The sequence below is a fragment of the Ambystoma mexicanum genome, chromosome 2p, assembly GCF_040938575.1.
Source record: "Ambystoma mexicanum isolate Mex_15411 chromosome 2p, UKY_AmexF1_1, whole genome shotgun sequence".
Taxonomy (NCBI): domain Eukaryota; kingdom Metazoa; phylum Chordata; class Amphibia; order Caudata; family Ambystomatidae; genus Ambystoma; species Ambystoma mexicanum.
The window spans coordinates 894,578,795-894,601,470 of NC_090923.1; the positions used below are offsets into that span (position 1 = coordinate 894,578,795).

The 22,676-nt window shown below is 50.7% G+C and overlaps 1 protein-coding gene across 1 annotated transcript in view; it reads left to right on the forward strand.

Annotated features, from left to right (window-relative positions):
• The first annotated feature begins 6,131 nt into the window (after positions 1–6,131).
• LOC138566878 (homeobox protein SIX5-like) overlaps positions 6,132–22,676 on the forward strand; it is a 147,610-nt gene continuing 131,065 nt past the window's right edge. The window contains exon 1 of the mRNA XM_069644597.1: positions 6,132–6,800. Within this exon, the coding sequence (XP_069500698.1) occupies positions 6,151–6,800 (650 nt within the window). The 5' untranslated portion in view covers positions 6,132–6,150. The remainder of the gene's footprint in view (positions 6,801–22,676) is intronic.

Sequence of the window (22,676 nt, forward strand, 5' to 3'; positions counted from 1 at the left end):
GTGCTCATAACTATGCTCATATAGAAAAAGACCCCCTCGCAATACTATGGGGATGCAGACACTTCAAGGTCTACCTGTTAGGCAAACAAGTGACGGTATTCTCCGACCACAAGCCCCTCATACCGATATTCAAAGGATCAGCACCACACCCCCCAGCACGCATCGAGAAGTGGATGCTACAACTCCAGCCATACAACATCGAAGTAGAATATCGAACAGAAGCGGACAACCCAGCCGATTACCTGTCCCGTCACCCGCGGCCTGCCACTGACCAAGAAGAGTGCCACGCGAAGGAGACAGACGAACACATGTGGCAGCATGCGCTCGACCACTAGCCCTGACCCTGCATGAGATTGCCAACGAGACCGAGGCTGACGCAATCCTGACCCACACTGCCCTTGCAATCAAATCTGGAAACTGGAAGAACTTCCTAAACGTCCATGGCCCAGCGAACCCCATCCGCTCAAGAGAAACTGCAAACACTGTTCGGGATCCGCCACGAACTTACCATAGCCCCCGAAGGGGTGATACTCAAAGGACACCGTAACGTGTTACCCACAACGCTGGAAGAAAGAGCCCTCAAACTAGCCCACAGTGGGCACCAAGGAATTGTAAAAACCACGGCATACTTGAAGTGCAGGAAGTGGATGTCCCACATGCAACAACGAGTGATGGACCTCGTAGGGTCCTGTGCAGCCTGCCAAGCCACCAGGAGGGCCAAAAACCCAGAACCAATCATCAGCGCCCCGAGGAGCAACAAACGGTGGGAAGCTGTCAGCATTGATTACTGCACCATCGCTGGTGAAGGCTAACTACTTGTCTAGTCGATGAGCTCAGTCGATATCCCGAAGTTGAACACGTGGCGTCCACCAATGCGGCGACCATGACGCTAGCACTAGAAAAGATATTTGCAATACACGGAATCCCGTCAAAAATCAAGAGTGACAACGGACCGCCCTTCACCAGCCAAGAGTTACGCCAATTCTTGCAAGACCTAAGCATACGACACAAGCGGATCACCCCAGGATGGCCACAAGCAAACGGTGATGCCGAACGATTCATGGGGTCACTCAACAAGTCACTCAACAAGGTCATTCGCATCGCAAAGGAATGAGGACAGTCCTGGCTCAAGGCAGCATATATGACCAGGCCGGAACTGGAACCTACAGCACACCTCAAGAGCCAAGGACACCCAACCAACACGAAGATGAAACCAGGCCAGCGAGCCCTCCAGCGGAAGAACCAGAGAGGAGTCATCCATGATATCACTTGCGGGAGAAGCCGACACCGTCCTCTCGCCTCCAAGGGTATGTGGTAAATGGAATCTACCAGCATGTGAGCATGCCAAGACAAGCTCAGAAAGACTAGAATAGACTACACCTGTTTTGATATGTTAAAGTGAATTACTGAGAAAAAACATTACAGTTTGGGAGGAATGTGGTGTCACGTGCCAGAATAGCCCAGTCACGTGTCAGGGGAGACATAGGAAATAAAGGTATCACCGGACGGACGTGTGTTCCATCACTGCGAAGACCCTGTGAAATCAGCTCTTCTGTGAAAAGACCACACAGACCAAGAAAAATACAAACCCACGCCTACATACTCAACCCGAGAAGATGGAGTAGTGAGGCTCAAGGCTCGGTATTAAAAATTATCGCTGATGGATATAGATCTATCAGCAAGAAGAAGAACAAGAGGCTCGGGGCTTGTGAGCGCCAGCCGCCAGTCCGGGTTTATGCAATCCAGCGAGTGGACGTGTTTTTCATGTGCAGCGAGGCGCCGCGAACTTAGGCCCCCGCAATCACCAACGGGCCTGTCATCACACTGATGTCAATCCAACATTACTTTACGTTTTATTTACTCTTCTCAGAAACTTCATTTTCTTTCTTAAGTGTTGGAATAGGTCATATTGCCAGACGTGCCTGTAATCCTGTTTTCTTTTAAATTGTTCTCAAAAACATGCTGCAAAATGAACTAGTTCGTCCATTATTTTAGGGACCTTCATACCATCTCGGGAGAGGGCACGGCTGCCTTGGTTGCTTCTGTTCAGAATGGGATTTCTGCTCATGGAGAAAATGAAATGCTTACACCCGTAACAAGAAAGAAAAGAAAAAGGGAGGGGCGGACAGGAGGAAAAGTTGTTAGGATATGTGGCGCTGCCCGATGACGGGCTTACGCGGCGGTGTAATCTTTGGAAGATAATTTTTTTGAACGAAGCGGAACGGACGGTTTCGTTTCATGCCGGGTCGCGGGACACACACGCGGCCGGCGGCCATTTTGTCTTGGCGGCCGTGAAACTTCACGAGGCTCCGGTTTGGAGCGTGAAGTCAACACGGGCCTAATTTTTGGACACATTTATAGCAGGAGGTCTACCCTGCACGCCCATGTCTGATTTGTGGGTTTTAACCCGATTTTGGGACTCTTACGTCGTGTGAAAGCCAGGAGGACTTATATGACAGGGCCTGTCTAGGCCAATCCATCGCCTCGGCTCAATTTTTGGAACTCCCAAGTCCATTTGGATTGCGGCAAGGTGGATCCACGGTGTTCTCTTTGTCCCCTTCATCATCAGAGTGCCGTGGGTTTTTCTTTGTCTTCTTCATCATCAAGCTTGGCTGCTCTGGGTATCTGAGTCTTTTGTGCATCCACTGGTGCCTTGTTCGGAAGCCTCCCCGTGTTTGAACTGTTCGTGTGCCCGGAAAGGAGGGGTGAGTCGCACTATGATGGTGGGTGTTTGAGTTGCGGCCCTCAGGAGAGTAGGTGGGGGTGCCTGTGCGCTCAAGCCCATGGGTGACTCTGAGGATTCAGACAGTGGTGGTGCAGCAGCGTCACTCCCCCGCGATCGTGGCCAGGCAGCGGCTCAACAACAGGCCGCCCTACCTCCGGTGATTCAAGCCCCTGCAGGACCGCCACCTGGACAACCAGGGTTTCCCATCATGGCTCAAGCACGAGCACCCGCGGCCCATGCCGCCTTGCAGCCCATCCCGGAGTTCGATGCGTCGGGCCCACCCTCGAGCATGGGGCCCCGATGGAGAAGATGGGTGAGTCGCCTCGACATGTATTTCAGGGCTGCTCAGGTGACGGATGATGACAGCAGAATTGCCACCATGCTGTACTCGGCAGGGCCGACAGTCCAGGAGATATTTGAATCGCTTACTCCTATCAACAACTCTTATGATGCGGCCAAGGCGGCACTCCTCGCACATTTCCTTCCCCTTGCAAACGTGGACTATGAGAGGTTCATCATGCTCTCGGCTAAGCAGAAGGAAGAGGAGACACTGGACACTTTTTATGGTCGCCTACGCTGCCTCGCCCTCGGATGTGCATGGGGGGATGCAGACGACATGATACGCACGATGCTAATCCAGGCATGCTCCTCCGCCAAGCTCAGGAGGCAAGTCCTGAGAGAGCCGGGCATCACGCTTCCCCGCATACTGGAGCTGGGCAGGTGCCACGAGGTAGCAGAAGCACGAGCCAACAAGATGGAAGCTGGGTCTCGGTCAGTGAGGTCGGAGGAGGTGTGTGTCGTGTGGCGGGGTGGCCGAGGAGTGAGACGCCCGGGTGGAGGACCCCGAGACAGGGCAGGAAGAGCCGGGGAGTCGTGCCAGAAGTGAGGGTACGACCTCCCTCACATGGCAGAATGCCCGGCGGTTGGAAAAACCTGTGGGAGGTGTGGACTGGCCGATCACTTCTCGAGAGTATGTCGTGCAGCCATGCCGGTGATGGTGCCGAGAGGTCAGGCACGGACGTGGACTCCGCGCCAGAGCCAACAGCCCAGTATTGCCCAGGTAGAACAGGGCGAAGTTGAGTCCCATCCGGAAGGAGCCGAAGAGGAAGACGAGGAGAACATCTTTTTCGTCTCAAGCGTGGGAATACTCAAAGGAAAAAGCAGGAGACAGCCGAGATGTGTGGTCGAGATCAACGTCACCCTTGTGTATAGGCCAGGGGCCAACAATGCCGCGGACTACCTGTCTCGTCATCCGGGAGTAGGTGGGGGAGATGGACATGACACCTGCGGAGAAGAAGCGGACAGTTATGTACGAATGGTGGTGGAGGCGGCAACGCCAAATGCGATGTCCCTAGAGGAGTGGGAGGCTGCTGCGGCTGAGGACGAGTGTTTTCGAATCTTGAAGGACACAATGCATAATGGGTCTTGGAAGTCCATCCTCGGAGCTGTGTGCGGGCGCACGCCGGAAGCCAAAACAGCTCTGGAGCAGTTGTGGAAGGTGAAGGAGGAGTTGTCGTTCTCCGACTCAGGGCTGCTACTCCGGGGTGACCGGATCGTTATTCCACGGTCAAAGGTGAGCGATGTGATCAGTCTCGCCCACCATGCACATCAGGGCGCCGCCAAGACCAAGGCGCGGCTCCGCTCGAAAGTCTGGTCTCCGGAGTTGGAGAAAAGGGTGGACGACTTCGTGGCGGCATGCGTATGGTGTCAGGCGGCCTCTCCTCTGCAACGAGAACCTGCAATTGAGGCAATGCTCCGAGGCACGAGGCCCTGGGAGATCGTCCACGCCGACTTTGGCTCAACATCAGTGGGCACTCACTTCCTGGTAATAGTCGATGAACACTCGAGATACCCAGAGGTTGAGTTTGTCGAATCTGTGGCCTTTGAGCATGTGGTAGTGGCGATGGAGAAAATATTTGCGGCCCATGGCTTCCCCCACACTCTATGCTCTGACAACGGATCGCCCTTCCAAAGTGAGCGGTTCTCCGAGTTGATGGAGAGCTGCGGAATACAGCACAGCAAGATCTCCCCACTGTGGCCCCGAGCAAACGGGGACGCTGAGAGACTGATGCGGACTCTGAACAAAACCTTCCGAATTGCTCAGGGGCAGGGGCAATCCTTACAACGCGCCCTCTATCAGTTTCTGCGGGTGTACCGCACCACCCCACATGCCGCCACGGGAGTGGCGCCGGCAGAAGCGTTATTCAAGAGGTGCCCCAGGGGACTGCTGCCGGAAGTTGGGGAGAAAGAACCAGGGGTCATCGATAGTCAGCGGGTGGAGGCTGAAAGGCGAGTCCGAACGGAACAAGAAAACCTGCGCAGGGGTCTCCGACCTCAAAGACTTGAACCGGGAGATGAGGTCCTTATCCGCAACCGACACCCCCACGGGAAGCTCTCGCTCCCCTATGAACCGGAGCCATTGGATGTAGTGGCAGTGAAAGGATCTATGGTGACGGCCTCGGATGGACGATCTGCTGTCACCCGAAATGTGAGTTTCTTTAAGAAGCTGGGTGATCCACAAACTGAAACCCCACCCGAACCTGATCCACCAGACATGCCTGCTGACGGAGGTCTCTGGGGCGAAGGACCCGAATCCCCAGTCCGGGGAGATGCGGCGGAAGGACGTCACGTGCCGGAGGTAGGCCGGAGGTACCCCCAGAGGGCTGGGGGAGGGAAACCTGCCTACCTCAGCGAATATGTTGTGGGACGCTTGGTTAGTGAACTGGGGTGAGAAGATCTGGGTGGATGACATTAAAGGGGTTTTTGGGTGTGCAGTAGTGTTTGTGATAGATGTGTGGTTTTCTGGTTAATAAAGTTACTGTTAATCTATTTTGTTGTTCCTCCCGGAAAAGGAGGAGTGTGGCGCTGCCCGATGACGGGCTTACGCGGCGGCGTGACGTGTCACGCCGCCGCGCTGGGTATAAATAAAGGGGGCGTTCCCGGCCGCATCAGAGCGACCGGGAAGCCCGAACACGAAGGACTGGTGTCGGAGTGAATCCTTCATGTGGTGGGGGCTTACGGGACCGCGTGGGGGCTCCGACCCGCCCCCAACAGGATAGAGGATGATAAGCAAATGAAGATGGAAGGGGGGTCATGAAGATGACACAGTAGATGGAAGGTGGGAAAATAAAAAGTTAGGATCGCGAGGTGCCAAGAAAGAAGAAAACGGGGCAATCGAATGAAAGCATTATAATAAGCACGCGAATTGAGTGCCGATAAGAAAATAAATAAGTTCGAAGAAAGTAAGAGTTGCCTGGAACAGTGTGAGGCACGAGAAGCAGATATAACAAGGACAAAAGAAGAAGGAAAGGTGTCCCGGCCGGGACTGAGGAAGAAGGGTCAAGGAGTTGGAGGGGGAGGGAGAGGTGGGAGACGTGGATCGCGGGAGGAAGGCGGGAGAGGGGCGGATCCCACAGCCCCAGAAGATGGCTTCCTTCCCCGCTCCGGAGCCTGGGAGCCCGCGGCCGCCGGGGGAGCTGCCATTGACTACGGGGGAGGACCCGCTGGATTCGGGCGAGCGAGATTCCTCCTCCCCAGGCCCGCTGGGCTTTTCCCCTGAGCAGATATCCTGTGTGTGCGAGGCACTGCTGCAGGCCGGGGACGGGCCGCGCCTCGCCGGCTTCCTGCGCTCGTTACCCGCAGAAGGTCCGGGCGGGGAATCACTGCTGAGAGCCCGTGCCTTGGTGGCCTTCGAGGCCGGAGACTACGCGGCGCTTTACGCCATAGTTCAGAGCCGACCCTTCCCCGCGGAACACCACGGTTTTCTGCAAGACCTGTACCTGCGCGCCCGCTACCGGGAGGCCGAGGTGGCGCGGGGCCGGCCCCTGGGAGCCGTGGACAAGTATAGGCTGCGCAAGAAGTTCCCGCTGCCGAGCACCATTTGGGACGGCGAGGAGACCGTGTATTGCTTTAAGGAGCGAGCCCGCCGCGCTCTCCGGGAGCGCTATCGCCGTGACCGCTACCCGGCGCCTGACGAGAAACGCCGACTCGCTCGGGAGACCGGCCTCTCGCTCACTCAGGTCAGCAACTGGTTCAAGAACCGCCGGCAACGCGACCGCACCGGGACCAGCAAGAGGTGAGCCGCACGGAGTGGGGGGTGGGCATTAGTGTGAGCCTAGAAGAAGAGGGATAACAGCGGGTTAGGGTGTATGCAGAACCAAAGGGGATCTGTACACAGGCCGCAGGAACCCGTGTAGGATATCTGCACCCCAATGGCAGACCAAGCCGAGACCGAGTATCTTAAGTTACGCTGGAGATTTTAAAAACAAAACGCCTACACGGGAGAGCACACAGGAGTTGGGGGTATCTGAAGTAAGGGCTTTGAGATGAAGGTTGCGTGGGGGTCTTAATGTGTATTCACCCTCTATGCATTCCCCGCATGCGGATACAAAAATCACCCGATCCGTTAAAGTTGTCACTCTCCCCGGCCGAGCAATTGCTGTATGAACTACTCTTCAGCTATCAGCAGAAACATATTCTACTTATGCATCAGATCTATTGTATGCACACTGTCTGTTCCCGTAGGAACCCCTGAGTCCACCCTGCCCCGGCCAGTAAACATTTACCCTTCAAAATGGACTGTCGTACTCGTCATCATTGAATGCCCTAAGAGCGCCCACTCAATTATCGGGTGCTGTCTCTACAAGCACACCGCTGCTGTAGTGAGAAGTCGTCGTGTGTTGTGCCTGTCACCACTGGAAGCACCCACTCTGGCCCCAGCAGCAGTTCATTTACCTCTGAGCGCGCGCAGCTGCTCTTGAAGCACTCTTGACTGTGCCACGTCACAGGCCCTCCACATGCTTGACTGTGGTAGGCCTCATGGCAGGCATTGTTTTGAAATGTGAAGCGGGCACTTCCTGTTTCTGTGTAATTCAATTCCACGGTCCCATCCATGGATTCATGAGCTGACATTCGGCCACCAAAAGCGACGGATAAGCAGGTTCCCTTATGTGCGCAAACGTCAACCTTATGGCGAATACACACATTCACTGTTTATGCGCTGTTCAAAATAAATATTAATTATAAATGTGCACATCACGCAGTCTTTTCCAGAATAGCATTGTAGTATCCAAAGTCTCATCTTTGACGCCATAAATGAAACCTGAGGAAATGGGTTTCTTTAAAAACACGGCGCCCTTATATCGATTGCAGTAAGCGAAATTGTTGAGCGCTTTAGCTCCTGCTTGTCCCCTATTAGACCTGGGTTACCTTGCCTTCTTGGAATTGGGCGACTTCTAGAAAACGTTTATAATGAAGTTTGTATTTTCACGTGTAAGTTAATTTGGGGCACGCTCTGTAGTTACTCCATTAGGTGCAAGTTCATAAGAACCCATGGGGCTTGAGCCACACCAATAATTAATACTTTGGGGCAGGAAGGGTTAATGCAGCCAGCCTTAAAGCCACAGAAGCTATCAGTCTCCCAATATAGCAGAGGCCTTGACATGGCTCTGGGCGTGAGCGTCCTATTTGCTAGCATAGTGCTTTGTGCTGTGTGGGATGACGTGATAGGCGACTCACATTATCAGGCTGCCCCCATCGGACACTAAAAATCGGAGGGAAAGCTGGCATCATGTGGGGTTTTCGAAATGAGCATGATTGCAGCTCCTTTGATACATTTCTCCATGGTGTGAGGGGGTGGGCGGGTGCCTCCCTCATCCAGTTATGACCTAATCAGGTCACTACATAGAGACCTGGGCTGCCTTACATTTATGTATTGGGAAAATAATGCCACTCCTCCTTTTTGATAATCTTGTCTCTATAACAATTTATGTTTTGTCAGCGTAGTTTATTATGGGATTTGTGTACTTTTCTAGTTCCCCCCTCTAAAACGAAAACATAATTTTAGCCTGGCTAAGCCAAACATTAACACATGTCAGAGGTCAACTAGAGCTGGTTAGATATATTGCAAAGTGTGTAAATTGTAGGCTGCAATCAGATCTGGGCTTCAACCTTTAACCATTGTCCACCCTTTGCATTGTCCACAAGGTCTTCTGGGGCCTGGGTCCAAAATACCTTCAGCTATCCCTCTGCAAATACCTCCCCTCTCGAGCTCTTCGCTCCTCTACCTCCAACTCACTCGGGGTCAGTCGTTTTTCTAAGAAACGAGCTGGGGGTAGATCTGTCTTCGGCTGGGGCCTCCCTCTGGAACAGCCTCCCTGCCACTCTAAAACTTGAGGAGAACCATCTCCGGTTCCGGAAGCACCTCCAGACCTTCCTCTTTTCTTCTGCCTTTGCTCCCCCTCTCCCCTGCTGATCTGTTTTCTCTTGGCACCGTGCACCTGGCCACCCTCTGTCTTTTGGGCCCAGGTACCTGCTCATCCTGCCACCCTCCCGCACTGCCTCCGGGCCACCCCTTGCACTGGGGTCTGTATCTGTACCCATACAGCCCCCCCTTTTTCTTCCTGCACTTATCAGACCTACCCTGTCTGCTGCCTTAAACCTAGCACTTGCAAATTGTTGGCTGCATTACCACTGTTGCCTTCATTATTTATTTGTTATTTATCTGTTTCTCCTCTGCTTCGCACTTTCCACCTCTCCCCCCTTCCATGCACTCCCCCCCCTCTCCCATGCACTTGCGCGTTCTCAATGTCACTAGGCCTAGTAAGATCGCTGTTTTTGTTCTCCCCTGTTCCCCTCCCTTGCCTTCTTGCGCTCTGAAACACTTGTGTACGAGCGCGATAGAAATAAAATATCAATCAACCAAAGTGTGTGGTTCTGGGCACTTCACTTTGCCTTTTTATATTCCAAAATTGGGAGGAAAAGTGATTCAGTTCACAGTATATGTTATGTACATAAAAAAAGAAAACCCTGACTCGTGGTTTCTAGACTATAGTGTAGCATTGACAACGCCAGCTGTGGCCTGTGGGTAGTGTTTTTGATTTTTGGACCGTATACACCACACAAGGAAATATTTGCTGTTTCCAAACGTGTGGGTTGCCTTGAGGATCTTGGTTTCAGTAAATTAAAACTGATAACATATCTATGGGCCCTTACTGGTGGTTGTTTATACTTTCAATTAAGAGCAAAACGGTAGAAAAAGATTACGCACCAGTAATACATGCTTATGCAGCTGCTTTAGACAATGAACATTTATCCGAGTTAAGGAAAGTGCATTCTTTTTTGCAATATTATCTACTTTGTGCGTCTACCTATTATTGTTTTAAGTACTTTAATTACAAGTTAATAAAAAAAAAAAGCTTATGTTTATATTTTATTTATTGTGCATTTGAAAGGCACTTGTGCATCAAGTAAACTGTTTCAAAGCGCCCAGAGGGCAGCAGGCAGGGAACATGGGAATGAAAATCAAATGTAACAATGAAAGATAGTGGCGGACCTACTAGGACTCGTGAGCATTCAGAACGTGCAAGTGCAGCAAGAGAGAGAGAGAGAGAGAGACGTATGAGGGGTTGGGGGATAAGTGCAAGGTGTGCCAGGAGGAGCAGCTGTAAGTGCCTAGTTGAGTGGTGAGCTGTCAATAGATGGGTAAGTGCAGGCTGTGGTGGCATAGGACAGTAGGTGCCAATGCAAGTGCTGGGAGAGGGTCAGAGGATGCAGGCGATTGGGTGTGGGAGGCCAGGGCCCTGGAGTACACATAAGGGCTCTGGTCACCAATCTCAAAAACCGTGGGGTTTACCAGAGGAGGGAGGAAGGGAAGGAGGAGGTGAAAAGGAATGTCTTAAGGAGCTTCCAGAATTTGAAGAGATCCGGCTCAAGAGGAAGAGGGAGGCTGTCCAATAGAAGGGAGCCTGCTGAGTAGAGCGATTGGCCACTGGCTTGTTGTTTAGTGAAGCGCTTGACACAGAGTTGGTGCTGGAGGAATGTAAAGATCTGGAGGGAGAGAATTTAGTGAGAGCAAGTTGTAGATAGCGGCTCCAGATAGCCTTATCGATAATGCAGAGGGATTTGAATTTGATCCTTGCAGCAACCCGGAGCCAGTGGAGAGTTTTTAGGGATGGAGAGATGCAGTCACTGGGCTTGAGGCCAAGGATACGTCTCGCAGCCCAATTCTGGAATAGCTGGAAGGGTGGATTATGGAAAAGGTTATTGCAGTACTCTAGCGTAGAGAGAACCAAAGTTCAGGAGACATTGAGCTTCTGGGGGATAGTGAGGAAAGGAATAATTCCTTTGAGGAGATATAGTTGAAAGTGGGCCTTTTTGGCAAAGCCCAGAATGTGAGGGAGGAAGGAAAGAGAGGAGTCGAAGTTGATTCCCAGGTTTCTGGCTTTGGGTGGAGAAGGGGGAGAGCCCATAGAAGATTGAGTGGAAGAAAGCAGGAGGAGGAGTACCAATAGGAAGGCTCTCAGTCTTGCTGGCCTTGAGGCAAAGATTGTTGGAAGTGCACCAGGACTGGATGGCAGATAGGCAGTCAGGAATGATGGAGTAAGTAAGGAGAGGGTTAGAGGGAAGTTTGAAGAAGAATTGTGTGTTGTCTGCATAAACTGGAAGTTAGGGGAGCAGATGGAGTTGTGCAAGCGGGGCTAGATATGTGTTAAAGAGCCAGGGAGAGAGTTTGGAGCCCGGGGAGGGTGTTGTGGAGTCATTTTAAGAGGATGGAGTGGTTGACTGTGTCAAATGCAGAGGAGAGATCCAGTAGAATGAGAACAGCTGGAGAGTTGGAATCAAGGGAAGCAAGCAGCTCCTCATGCATGTTCAGAAGAGCAGTTTCCATGCCTCTGGATGCACGGAATCCAGATTGATGGTCGTGGAGGCAACCAATAAGTTCAGTGTGCTAGCAAGGAATGGGTTGATAGATATGGGGTGGTAGTTGGGTAGACAAGAAGGGTCTGCAGAATATATTTTTTTGAGGAGGGGGCGCACAAGGGAGGACTTGAGGGAGGAGGGGAATGATCCAGTAGCAAGAGTGGTTGCAGAAATCAGCAAGTGCAGGGGCAAGAGAGCCAATATTGTCCTTAATGGTTCTGGAAGAGCAGGAGAATCCTGTTTGGAGGAGACTTTCATGGAGCGGACAACTCTGGTGACCTCATCGGATGTGATAGGAGAGAAGGAGGAAATGCAGGCAGAGGGAGGATGGAGGGGCCATAAGAGGCAAGGGGTGGGGGAAGAAGAGGGGGGCGAGGGACGCAAGGGCTCTCAGGATGTCCTGAGTTTTTGCAATAAAGTGTGTGGCCAATGCGTTGCAGAGGGTCTGGTTGGGAAGGGGCGAGGAGGAGACTGCAGAAGGGTTGGCTAGTTCTCTGTAGATTTTAGAGTTCAGCAGTATTGTTGGATGCACCAGAGACGCACGCCTAAATGTGGGTCCTTTTCTTGGCACGGATGGCGAGTCTGTATTGCCTTTGGTGCAGGCGACAGGTCATTTTGTCAAAAGGTGAGGCTGAGGTCTGCCAGTTCAGTTCTGCAGCTCTACACTTTGTTCAGGGCGGCAAGTTAGGAGTGGTACCAGGTGTTAAACTTTTTTCAGGTGGATCCTCATGACTGGGGCAAGAATGTCAAGGGTATTTGTAATGGCAAGATGGAGTTTGCTGAGGGCATAGGTAGTTTGTAGTGGATGAAGGTAGATGCGAAGGCAGCAGCTGACACTCGGTTCAACTGACGGATGTTCGTGAACGAGGTTGGCAGGGCTGGGAGAGGTGCTTCAGAGGGTGGAGAGGAGTCAGGTGAGAAGAGGATGGAGTCTTCCCAGGAGAGTGGGGTGATAAGTGGGGAGGAGGGTGAAAGATCGGTGTGGATGAAGGTGTCAAGAGTGTGTCCAGCGGTGTGGGTAGGACCAGAAGGGAGAGGGAGGGCGAGGAGCAGAAGTCACGGATGAGAGTGGATGCTGTGATGGATGAGTCAAGGTGGCTGTTGAAGTCGCCCACGAAAAGGAGTTTATAGGTGGTTGTGAGAAGAGGAGGAGAAATCGGCCCATTCAGAGAGGAACAGGGTGGAAGGGCCGGGTAGCCTGTAGATAGTGGCAATGGTCAGAGAGGAGGTGGGAGAGACTACCAGCTTGCAGACCAGGCTCTCGAAGGAAGAGTAAGGCTGGGTGGGTATGAGAGAAGAAGGGACTCACTCGGGGAAGATCACAGCAACCCCACCATCGGCACGGTTAGGGCGAGGCTTAGATATGATCTTGTAGAAGTCGGGGAGAAGGGGGTCCAAAGCAGTGACTGAGCTGGCCTTGAACCATGTCTCTGTAAGAGCAAGGGTGTCTTGAAGGAGGAGACAGATGTCAACAGTGTTTGATGGCAGAGCGAGTATTAAGTGTGGATAGATGCAGGAGGTCTCCACCTTTGAAAGTTTTATGAGGAGGGGTACAGGGGCATGGTGCACCAGTCTGTGGGTTGGGGGGCGGAGGGAATCGTAGACTGTTGGGGCTAGGTTGCAGTACAGGTTTTGTGTATTGTGATGCATTTATAGTCTGCACCGTAAGGAGTGTCCAAACTCTGTGAGAGAAGGGGAAAAGTGTTCTATTTAAGCAATAATGCCATGTTCTTTTAAAAAAAAGTTTTTATAATCTTTATCATTTGCATAGAACAACCTTAAACAGAACATAAACATAGGCTTAGAAGCAACAAGAATTACAATGCATCGAGTGATAATCTCATTATGGGAATAACAAGGACTTGTCCTGTCCACTGTCACAAAATCACTCGATTCATGGCCATCATAAACTACCAAGCCCATACCTTTTTATTAAACAGAACCTAAAATTCGAGCACCAGCCACACTACACGACATACAGACACACACACAACAAACATCCCCATATGTAATCTCATTATGCCTATACCGTCTCATTTTCAAGTCTCGGCTATAAGCGAGATTCAATTTCAGCCATACATTTCTGTAAATGGTCACCACATTTCCAAGTAATCCCCTTCATGTTCCTGCTTTCACATCATGAACTTCTCATAACTTGACAATGTCTGCAATTCTAACAACCAACCATCTACCAACGGTGTCTTCCTTGTTTTCCAAACTCTTGGAATCTGTTTTGCAGCCACTACCAGCACTTTTGCCAAGCCCCATAACTTTTAGCTACATCGCATCTTCCTGATCCTGCAAGCAAAATCAATGCACGTGCTGACCTGGGAAACCTCATTCCCAGGATCGCATCCATTCTGTCAAGAACCTCTCCCCAAAAGTCAGTCACTCTAGGGCATACCCAAAGTGCACAAGGCATAAAATAAGCAGTGTTGCATAGCAATTCCATAGGTTTGCTAATTAAATTGAAACTTGTGTAGCAGAGCCAACTATTTGTTACCCGGTTCAATGAAAGCACAGCTCACCCTGCATTCCTCGCTTGGCCTCGGGGCTCTCTCCACCTTCTTTTCTCTGATCACTGCAATGTCAAAGTAATGGATTGAAAGTTCAGTAATCATCCCTTCCATTTTTAAAAGTGCCAAAGGATTGTGTGGGAGTGCTAGGCAAGTAACGTTTTAATCCAGTGTCCATTCATGCCTTTACGTTTTACAGACCCTCATCTCACTAATGTCTTACTTCAGGCGTACACAACAATGCTGTATTGTTGCTCATTTCTAGTCTTGTATGCAAATAACTTCTGGTGAAATTACAAATATTAGCACATTGCTAACCAAATAGGTTTTCTTGCTAATCTATAATATGTTGATTAGCAAATTCTGCTGATCAATTATTGGAAACAAATGTATGCCTTGGCATATGTAGCAATGTGCCGCCCCTTTGACCACAGCCCCAACAGGACTTCCCATTCGTCAAGCCCAACTTAAACATCCGCTCTGGGGTCTTAATACAGATGAAATGGAATCCTCTAGGGTGTACCGTAGTTTCAAGTCATCTTAGATCTTGGTCCCACTCGTGACAAATTATTCCATTCCTTAACCGATCTTACCCCCCTCAACCCCCAAATTCTCCCGTCCATGCCTGCCTTAACTTCTCCCAGGATTCTATATAAGATTTATCTAAGGGCATCATTTTCATGAACTTTGATAACACGCGTGCGTGGAGGTGAATCAAGCACGCTATATGCCACAGTCTGGCTCTCATTGGTTCATTTAACATTCCCTGCCTCTGTGACGGGTCTCTCAACTCCACATACCTCCCGAACTCCCTCTGTCCCAGGCCAAAATCCGTTCTTAGTCTATCAAAGGGAACCATTTGTCCATCACTCCAGACATCAGCAATTCTCGAAATCGCACTCTTCACCCAGCTTCGCCAACTCAGAACTTTATTCTCTATCTGTAGTTCTGGGTTATTCCACAACAAGGCACTGTAGTGGGTCAGTACATTCTCACCACAACCAATTAACACGAAGCAAGCGCCTCTCTAGTTGCCTCCGCAGTGGGTGACTTTGTTGCCAAATTGGGCATCTTTCCCATTGAATACACCTCTTTTGTGAGTACGGAAAACCTCTTTCCCTTTCAATGGATAGCCAGAGTGGTGAGGAGTCAGCCCTCTCTGTGACCTAGAGTGCAGATTTTTTCTAAAGAAACCCCCTTTGATATTTGTCAAGATTAGGATACCCAAACCCCCCTCACGCACAAGGCGTATCAAAATATATCTTGGAAACCTCAATCTATTACCCTCCGCCCAGCCCCCCCAAAAAAAGTCTGGAACACCTTGTCAATTTGAGTGCCTGCCTAGGAAATGTCAGGGGAAGTGTCTGGATGATAGATGGAACCTTAGGCAATAGCACCATCTTAATTGCGTTCACCTTCGCATAGAGATTGTGGGTCAAGCGATCCCATTTACGCACGTCCCTTTCAAGTGTTTAATCGGTCCCTGCCTTTGTCCGGGTTTGCCAAAATCAGTGTCATGTCGTCCGCATAGCAGAGAATCTTTATTTCACTATTGCCCATCGGTAAGCCCCGAAGACTTCTTCTCTGAATTAAGCCACCAAAGGCTCTAGTGCTAAGTTTAGAAGATATGGCAAAAACAGGCATCCCTGCCTTGTGCCCCTTGTATTCTGACAGTCACACTACCTGATTGATAACACATCACATTTGTACCTGGTAGAAGAACTGGACATTATGGCTATTAGCGCGCACGGGCAAACGCTGAGGGCTCGAAGTCTGAGGTAACTGGTAAATAAAACATGCCACGCCAAGCATGCAACCAGAGGATTCTGTGTGTTAAACTTACATAGCTGCCATGCAAATGGAACCAGGGAGTTTGAGCAAAGCCCTTCTTCCATTTCTGTGGCAGGGTCCCGGACACTAAAGATGGAGCCTGCAGAGTGCGACATCATGAAAAAGTAGGGAGGTGTGTGGGAGAGGGTATGGAAAGGAACAGGCACGGGGTGTCTTGAGTCTGAGGGCCAATGACAAATGGAGCACTGGGGGACGAGGCACTGGCCAGCAGTTCCGAATGGGGGCTTGTATCTCTATATAAAGGCTGCGTTCCTGCAAATCATATTGGCTGGCACTAGCCCTACAGACAAAGTGTGTTTCAGCCACTTTTACCCCCCTAAAATAGGCTAGTACTCCCAACAAAGAACCAGCATTGGCAATAGGCCAGGAGGATAGCTCAGGGGCAACGCATTTGTCTTGGAAGCAAGGCTACGGATAGCAACACAGGTTCGAATCCCAGTCTCGTGTTTAGAAACTGGTCTGCGGTATTAAGCGTGTTATAAAAGAGTAATTATAATGCACTCGTTTTGGCGTTTACTGATCTTTGCATGTTGCATTTAAAGGCACTTGGGTGCAAGGAGAAGAGTGCAAAGTTTCAAAGGAGTATGCAATAAGGGATTCAGAATGAGAAGGAGCATAAAGCAAGGGAGGAAGCCATTGATCGATGGTGCCATTGATGATGAGCAAGAGAAAATACGAGCGAGAATGGGTCCCAATTAAAAGGGTAAGATAGTGTGAGAGGTGTGACGAGAGGGGGTAGAATGGGGTAAGGTGGGTGGGGTAATAAAGGGTGGAGCAAGAGCGAGGGGTATGGTGGAGGTAGAGAGAAGGGATAGGGTTTAGTAGAGAAAGAGGGGTAGGATGGGTGGTGGTACAAAGAGTGGGTAGGGTCAGAGAGAGTGGTAGGGTTGGTGGTAGTGGTAGGGTGGGTGAACAGAGCAGGGGTAGGATGGATGGGACAGTGGAGGGAGTGGGAGTAGGGTGGGCGAGGGTTGAGAGTGGCAGTAGGGTGGGTGTGCGGTGGTAGGTTGGGTGGGGGTAGAGAGTGGGGGTATGGTGGATGGGGGTAGTGATACTTTTGATTTAACAGCTCTGTTCCAGAAGCTATTCTCGGTGTCAATTTTAAGTTAAGTTCATAAAATCTTCATTAGTGACAAGTGGTTTGTATTGAGCTTCAGTGCACAGCAAGGAAATGCAAAGCAGCTTCAATCTGTCATCACAACGCTTGTCCTGAACTATTTAGCACTTTTAACTTGAAATGATTCAACCCGAGTAAATCTGCACGAAAACACCTATTGGCCCAAACTTGGACATACGTTCCCACAAGTTACTTCTATGTTTTTTTGTATTCGTTCTACTGGACCCTTCATCACTATTCAATATTTAGTGAAACCAGTATGCGCCACCAACATTCCGAACCCAAGGCAAAGGGAACCTGCTATTTTAAGTTGTGGTTGTATACTAGTCACAAGATAAGGACCCTTATTTTATCGGTAAAACGTTGATTTCAAGTACATTACAATTTTAACTCTACCCTTTTCACAAAAAACGGTACATATTAAAACCACGCAAAGCTGCGCGCAACTGCCAAAGGTATATAAAGAGCATCTTTGTGCCATATTTATAGCAATCACACAATGTGCCTAATAATGCAAGGCCTAAAGCCCTAGTCACTAAAGTACCCAAGTCTTTGTATATAACCGCACAAAAATAAGTTTAGAAAAAAGCCAGAGGGCAGTGCTTCTGGTGCAACATCGTGAAAGGTCTTTTGAACAATGAAAGATTAAACTTCAAGATGGTGTGTTTACTTGTACAAAATATCTTTATGTCGTGAATAGGTATCCGTTTCTGCCACTTCCTACATCTAGTGAATAACACAGCCCTGCAGTATAAAAACAAAAATATGTTCTCGTCAAGCAGCTTAACATTCGAAAGAAGTACCTGGAAAAAACACGCTTGCATCACACGAATTGTCATTTTTCACCATTCTTTATTTTTTTTTTGTCCCCCGTGCACTGAGCTGTCGCAACTCGTTTCTGAAAAGGAGTAACACGATTACTGCAACATTCCCTTTCTAGTTCTGGCTGCCAGATGCCACCATCGTGTATATTATCGCAGAATTCAGATGACCACTCTCATATACAGCTAAGCTCCGGTCCAAAAACAAGGCAATTAAGCCAAAGGGCGGATAGTGAACAGCTCGCGGCCTGTGCTTCCAATGCAGTCTCCCCTATGCTCCCTCGGCACCTCTTCGCTCACCCTGCCACTGCCCCTAGACTCTCCGTGCTCCATTCCCATCTTCTAAACGCTTGCTATAAAGCGGCCCGCTCTACAGAACAGCCATCAATCACCTTGTGTCTCCCCTGCTGCCGGAAAGGCAAAAAACATGCTGCTCCCAACAGGGACAGTTGGGCAATCTTCCAGCGTGCCGACGGGCGTTTCAATTGAGATCTCAAGGAGGAAATTGTTGCCTCGCTCCGTTCATTCCACGTTGAAAGTCACACAGCCATGTGACAATACTCCTGATTGGGAGAAAGTTAAACATGCCACTATTGGAGAATACCTGAGTAGTGGAACAAGAATTCCCGCCACGCCCCTCATCCCAGTAATCGCCTATGATGCCCTGCCTCCCATACAAGAACATTTGTGTTGTTGTAGGTATAAACCTCTTACTTACCCACAATACAACAATTATTTTTCTCCTGTCTCCATATAGACTGGATTCTCCGGGAGGATGGCTCCGGGAGACTATGTTGCAGTGTCTTCCGTGGTGGCGTCTGCTGCGGGGTGGCTGCGGACTCCCGCTAAAATGTGGGCTCCCTGCGGGGCTTGGGCCCGGTTGAGCGGGCTTTGCTGGCTTGGGCCTCTTGCAGGGTTTGGGGTCCTGTGCGCGGCAGGGCCGGCCAACTTGCATTATGGTTCACAAGCCTCCACCCCCTTCCTGCAAGGGCCTGGTTGTGTGCAGGGTTTCCCTGGGTATCTGCTGGTCTGGAGTTCCCGGAAGTCCTGAGTGGGGGCAGGCCTGGTCGGCATGCCTGTGCGTGTTGCAGCCTTCTCTGCTGCTTCCTGTTTACTTGTTGCCTAGAGACGGCTTCTTCGACAACGTGCTGTAGGCTTGCTCATCTGACCCTAAGCATATGGCAATATAAGCACACTCCTGAACTGGGGCTTCACCTGATGTTGTATATTAAGTCCAAGGTGCTTCGTGAATGGAAGGACCCCCGAGCACATCTCCATGACACACATCATGGCACGTTTCTATCCTTTTAAAGGAGTTGAGGACTTTCTTCCGGACACAGTGGCTGTTGATGATATTTTGGCCAGTTTGGTGGGAGGTTCCTCCATGGCTGTGGAAGAGGCTGCTCTTTGGGACCCAGTAGGGCAAATGCCACATTAAAGAAAGCTCATGTGGATCCCATCTAGCACTGCGGGGACAATGTCTACGGTTCATATACGAATAGAGACGGTTCTGGAGGGGTGCTTCCGGCTTCTCCCTAAGGCTATGGAAGATGGCTCAGACTGTGCTCCAGTGCTTGATGATCTGCAGCGTCAGCTCCAGCTCCTTTCAGATCTTTCATATGATGGCGTCGGTGCACCGCCATGGCCATGGGTCCTTGCGTCTGCTGGTTGTCTACTTCATTTGAGGGACTGGAAATCCAACGGCTCCTAGAAGGCAGCCGCTCTTAAGCTTCCCTTTGTGCCCAGTAACCTTTTCAGGGACTCTCTGGTAGACTAGGTCCACCAGGTGTCCCGGGCGGACAACGATCAGACTGGTTGTGGCGTAAGCCTATGCCTCTGGTTCGATGTTCTTCAGGGGCTGCGCCTCGGAGTAGGATGTCTGGGGCCAGGCATAGTCCATTTCATCGTTCCAGGTGCTTCTGTCCCCAGCCTGGAGGATCCAAGCAGGCAGAGGGGCATTTGAAACCCTGATAATTACTGTGGGGGGCAGTCTCCAGTAATTCTTTCCCATGTGGGGGGCAGGGTGGTGGTCATCCAATGCTTGGGTCCTGTATATTGTCCAGGAAGGTTACTGGATCAACTTTGTCTCCTCCTCTTCAGCCATCATGGATCATGACTACTCTGCCAAGGGGCCCTGCCAAGAAAGCGCCATCTGCTCTGCCATTGCCATGCTTCTGCCCATTGTGCCCGTGCCAAGGGTCCAGTGGCATCTGGGGTTCTACTCTCAGATCTTCTAGGGCTCGAAGCCTCGGGGGAGGTGCTGTCTGATTTTGGACTTGAAACAACTCACTGCCTTCATTTTTGCATGGAGTCGTTACAGAATATCATTCCTCTGGTCAGGTGGGTGGATTGGCTGGTCTCCTTGGGTCTCCAGGATGCCTATTATCATGTACCCCTTCATCCGTCGCAACTACAGTTCCTCAGGTTCTCTGTGGGAGGGCCCATCAGTTCAGTGTCCTTCTGTTTGGATTGAAATCCGCTCTGAGGGTCTTTACTAAGGTGGTGGCACATTTACATATGTGTGGGATCCAGTTGTTCCAATACCTGGACCACTGGCTGGTCAAGGTAGACCTCCGCTGCACAATTCAGTCTCCTCTTCTCCTTGTCTGTCAGTCGCTCCAGGACTGGGAAAAATCTCAGATGGCCCCTTCCAGTACCTGGTGTTCATAGGGGCTCGGTGGTTCTGCACCAGAAGTGGTAAGGTTCTTCTGCCCCGGGCCAGGGCTCTCCGGCTGCAGTCGCTCCTTTCCGAGGTCCTTTGACAGCACCTGGTGGTACAGGGGCACATGGCTACTTGTGTTTTTCTGGTCCCCTGGGTCCGCCTCCATCTACAGCCCATGGTCGTGCATCTTCTACTTCACTAGTCCCCCTCCTTCCAGTCTCTCATGCCCTGGGTACTGATTTGCGCAATCTGCGAGTGACTCTGGACTCTGGATTGGTGGTTGAACAATTCCTCAATACTGAGGGAGGTGGAGTTGGATCGTCCTTCTCAAGTGGTTCTGATCTCTGACGCCAGCGGCCTTGGGTGGGAGCCTCCCTGGGGTCTCTATCTGCTCACAAGTGGTAAGGCAATGTCGATCCTTGAATTGGAGGCAGTTAGCGGGCATTCATCGGGCTCTCCTGTGGTTTGCATCCCTCTTGCAGGCCGGGCTGTCTTGGTTCGGACCGACAATTCCTCTGCCATGTCAACAATCGGGGAGGGTGGGGGTGGAGTTTGTGGTCGAGGGCGCGCTGAATTCTCTGGCAGGGTGCATTAATGTTTGGGCCGAGCAGCATTTGCTTTCCCTGGAGGCGGTACACATTCAGGGGTTGGAGAATGTGGTTGCTGATCGTTTCAGTCGGGTGTTCCTGGTCTGCCCCATGTTGGTATTGTCCGATCAGGTGTTTGTCGCTAGGTTGGGGACGCTGATGTTGGATCTGTTTGCTTCCCCTTTCTCCTCCAGGGTTCCCAGGTTTTGTTCACGGGTGTGGCCTCTGGGTCTCCTGTATGCCTTCCCTCCTCTTGCTCTCATTCCCCTGGTGGTACAGAAAATCTGCTGAAGTGCTCTGGTGATCTTGGTGGTTCCCATCACTCCAGAATCTCCAGGTACGGGAAGTCTGGAGGATTCCCAGCTGGCCTTGTCCTCTCTTGGGGTTGCCTGTGATCCGCTGGTCTGCTTGACTCCAGAGAGGGCAAGGTTGTTGACTTTGCGTTTCTCGGCTCTGGTGGTGGAAACCATTTTCCTTTCCAGGCAGCCTAGTACCTTGAAGGCCTATGATGGGCATTGGGCCCATTTTTGCCCATTTTATCCGCTAGTGTGAGGGGGCTGTGGTGTCCCAGGGGTGTTGCAGTTTTTTTGCAGGGTGGTTTCGATAAGGGGTTGGCAGTGGCCAATTTGTGGGCTCAATGGGCTGAATTGAAGACCCTGTTCGAGGGTTTGGGAGTTCCCCTATTGGATTTGGATCTGGTGGGCCATTTCCTTCGGAGCCTGGGTTCTTCTCAGCTGCCTGTGTGTTCAGGTTCTCCCCTCCCTGGGACATGCCCCTGGTTTTGTAGTCGGCTCCTTTTGAGCCAATTGAACTTGTTGATGTTAAGCACCTTAGGCGCTAGATGGCTTGACTGGATGCCATCACCTCTGCACGTCGTTTGCGGGAGATTGGGGCTCTCCTTTGCCGTCCTCCTTTTTTTTTTTTAATATCTTTCCCGACTGATTGGTGTTGCAATGTGATCCCCGTTTACTGCTTAAGGTGGCCTCTAGGTTGGAGGTGGTCCTCGCATGCCTTTTTTTCCTGAATGCATGAAATTTGCAGGGCTGCTTCCTGGGCGGACCCCAATACAGTTATTACGTATTTCAGGCTAAATGTGGGCAATTCTAGGGATGGTTTCTTTGGGTTTGGGGTGCTATCCGTGGCCCAGATGTGATGTTCTGGGCTCAATAAACCTGGTGTTTTTGCATTGATTTCTGGGTGTACTCATGATTTCCTGCTTCCTTTGGGCCCTCTCACTTGTTTTGGCTTGGGTATGCCTCATAGGCGAGTACTGGGACGAGGAAGAGGGACGTGGAGGTAATTCTCTGATTACTTAATGTTAATCTTCATTACTCCTAGTCTTCCTTGTCACAGTACGGCCGGCCCTACGCACCCTTCGTGGTGTGGAAGGGCCTGGGATCTGTCCAGGCTTCCTATGTACTTGTGTATTGTGGGTATCTTTTGATCTTGGGGGTTCCTTTTTTTTTTTTTTCCTGGTTTTCTTCTCTGTCTAACAGAACTTTCTCCGTCTCCAGGGGTGGTAAGACCTTCTCAACTTTTCCACCTCGACCACGTAGTCCCCCAAGGGTCAGTCCTAGGTCCTTTTCTATTTCCACTATATATCTCACTACTCGCTCCTATAATTTCCTTCTTTGGACTCTCGCATTACTTTTATGCTGATGACGCACAACTTTTTCTATCCTTCTCGTCCTTCCCTT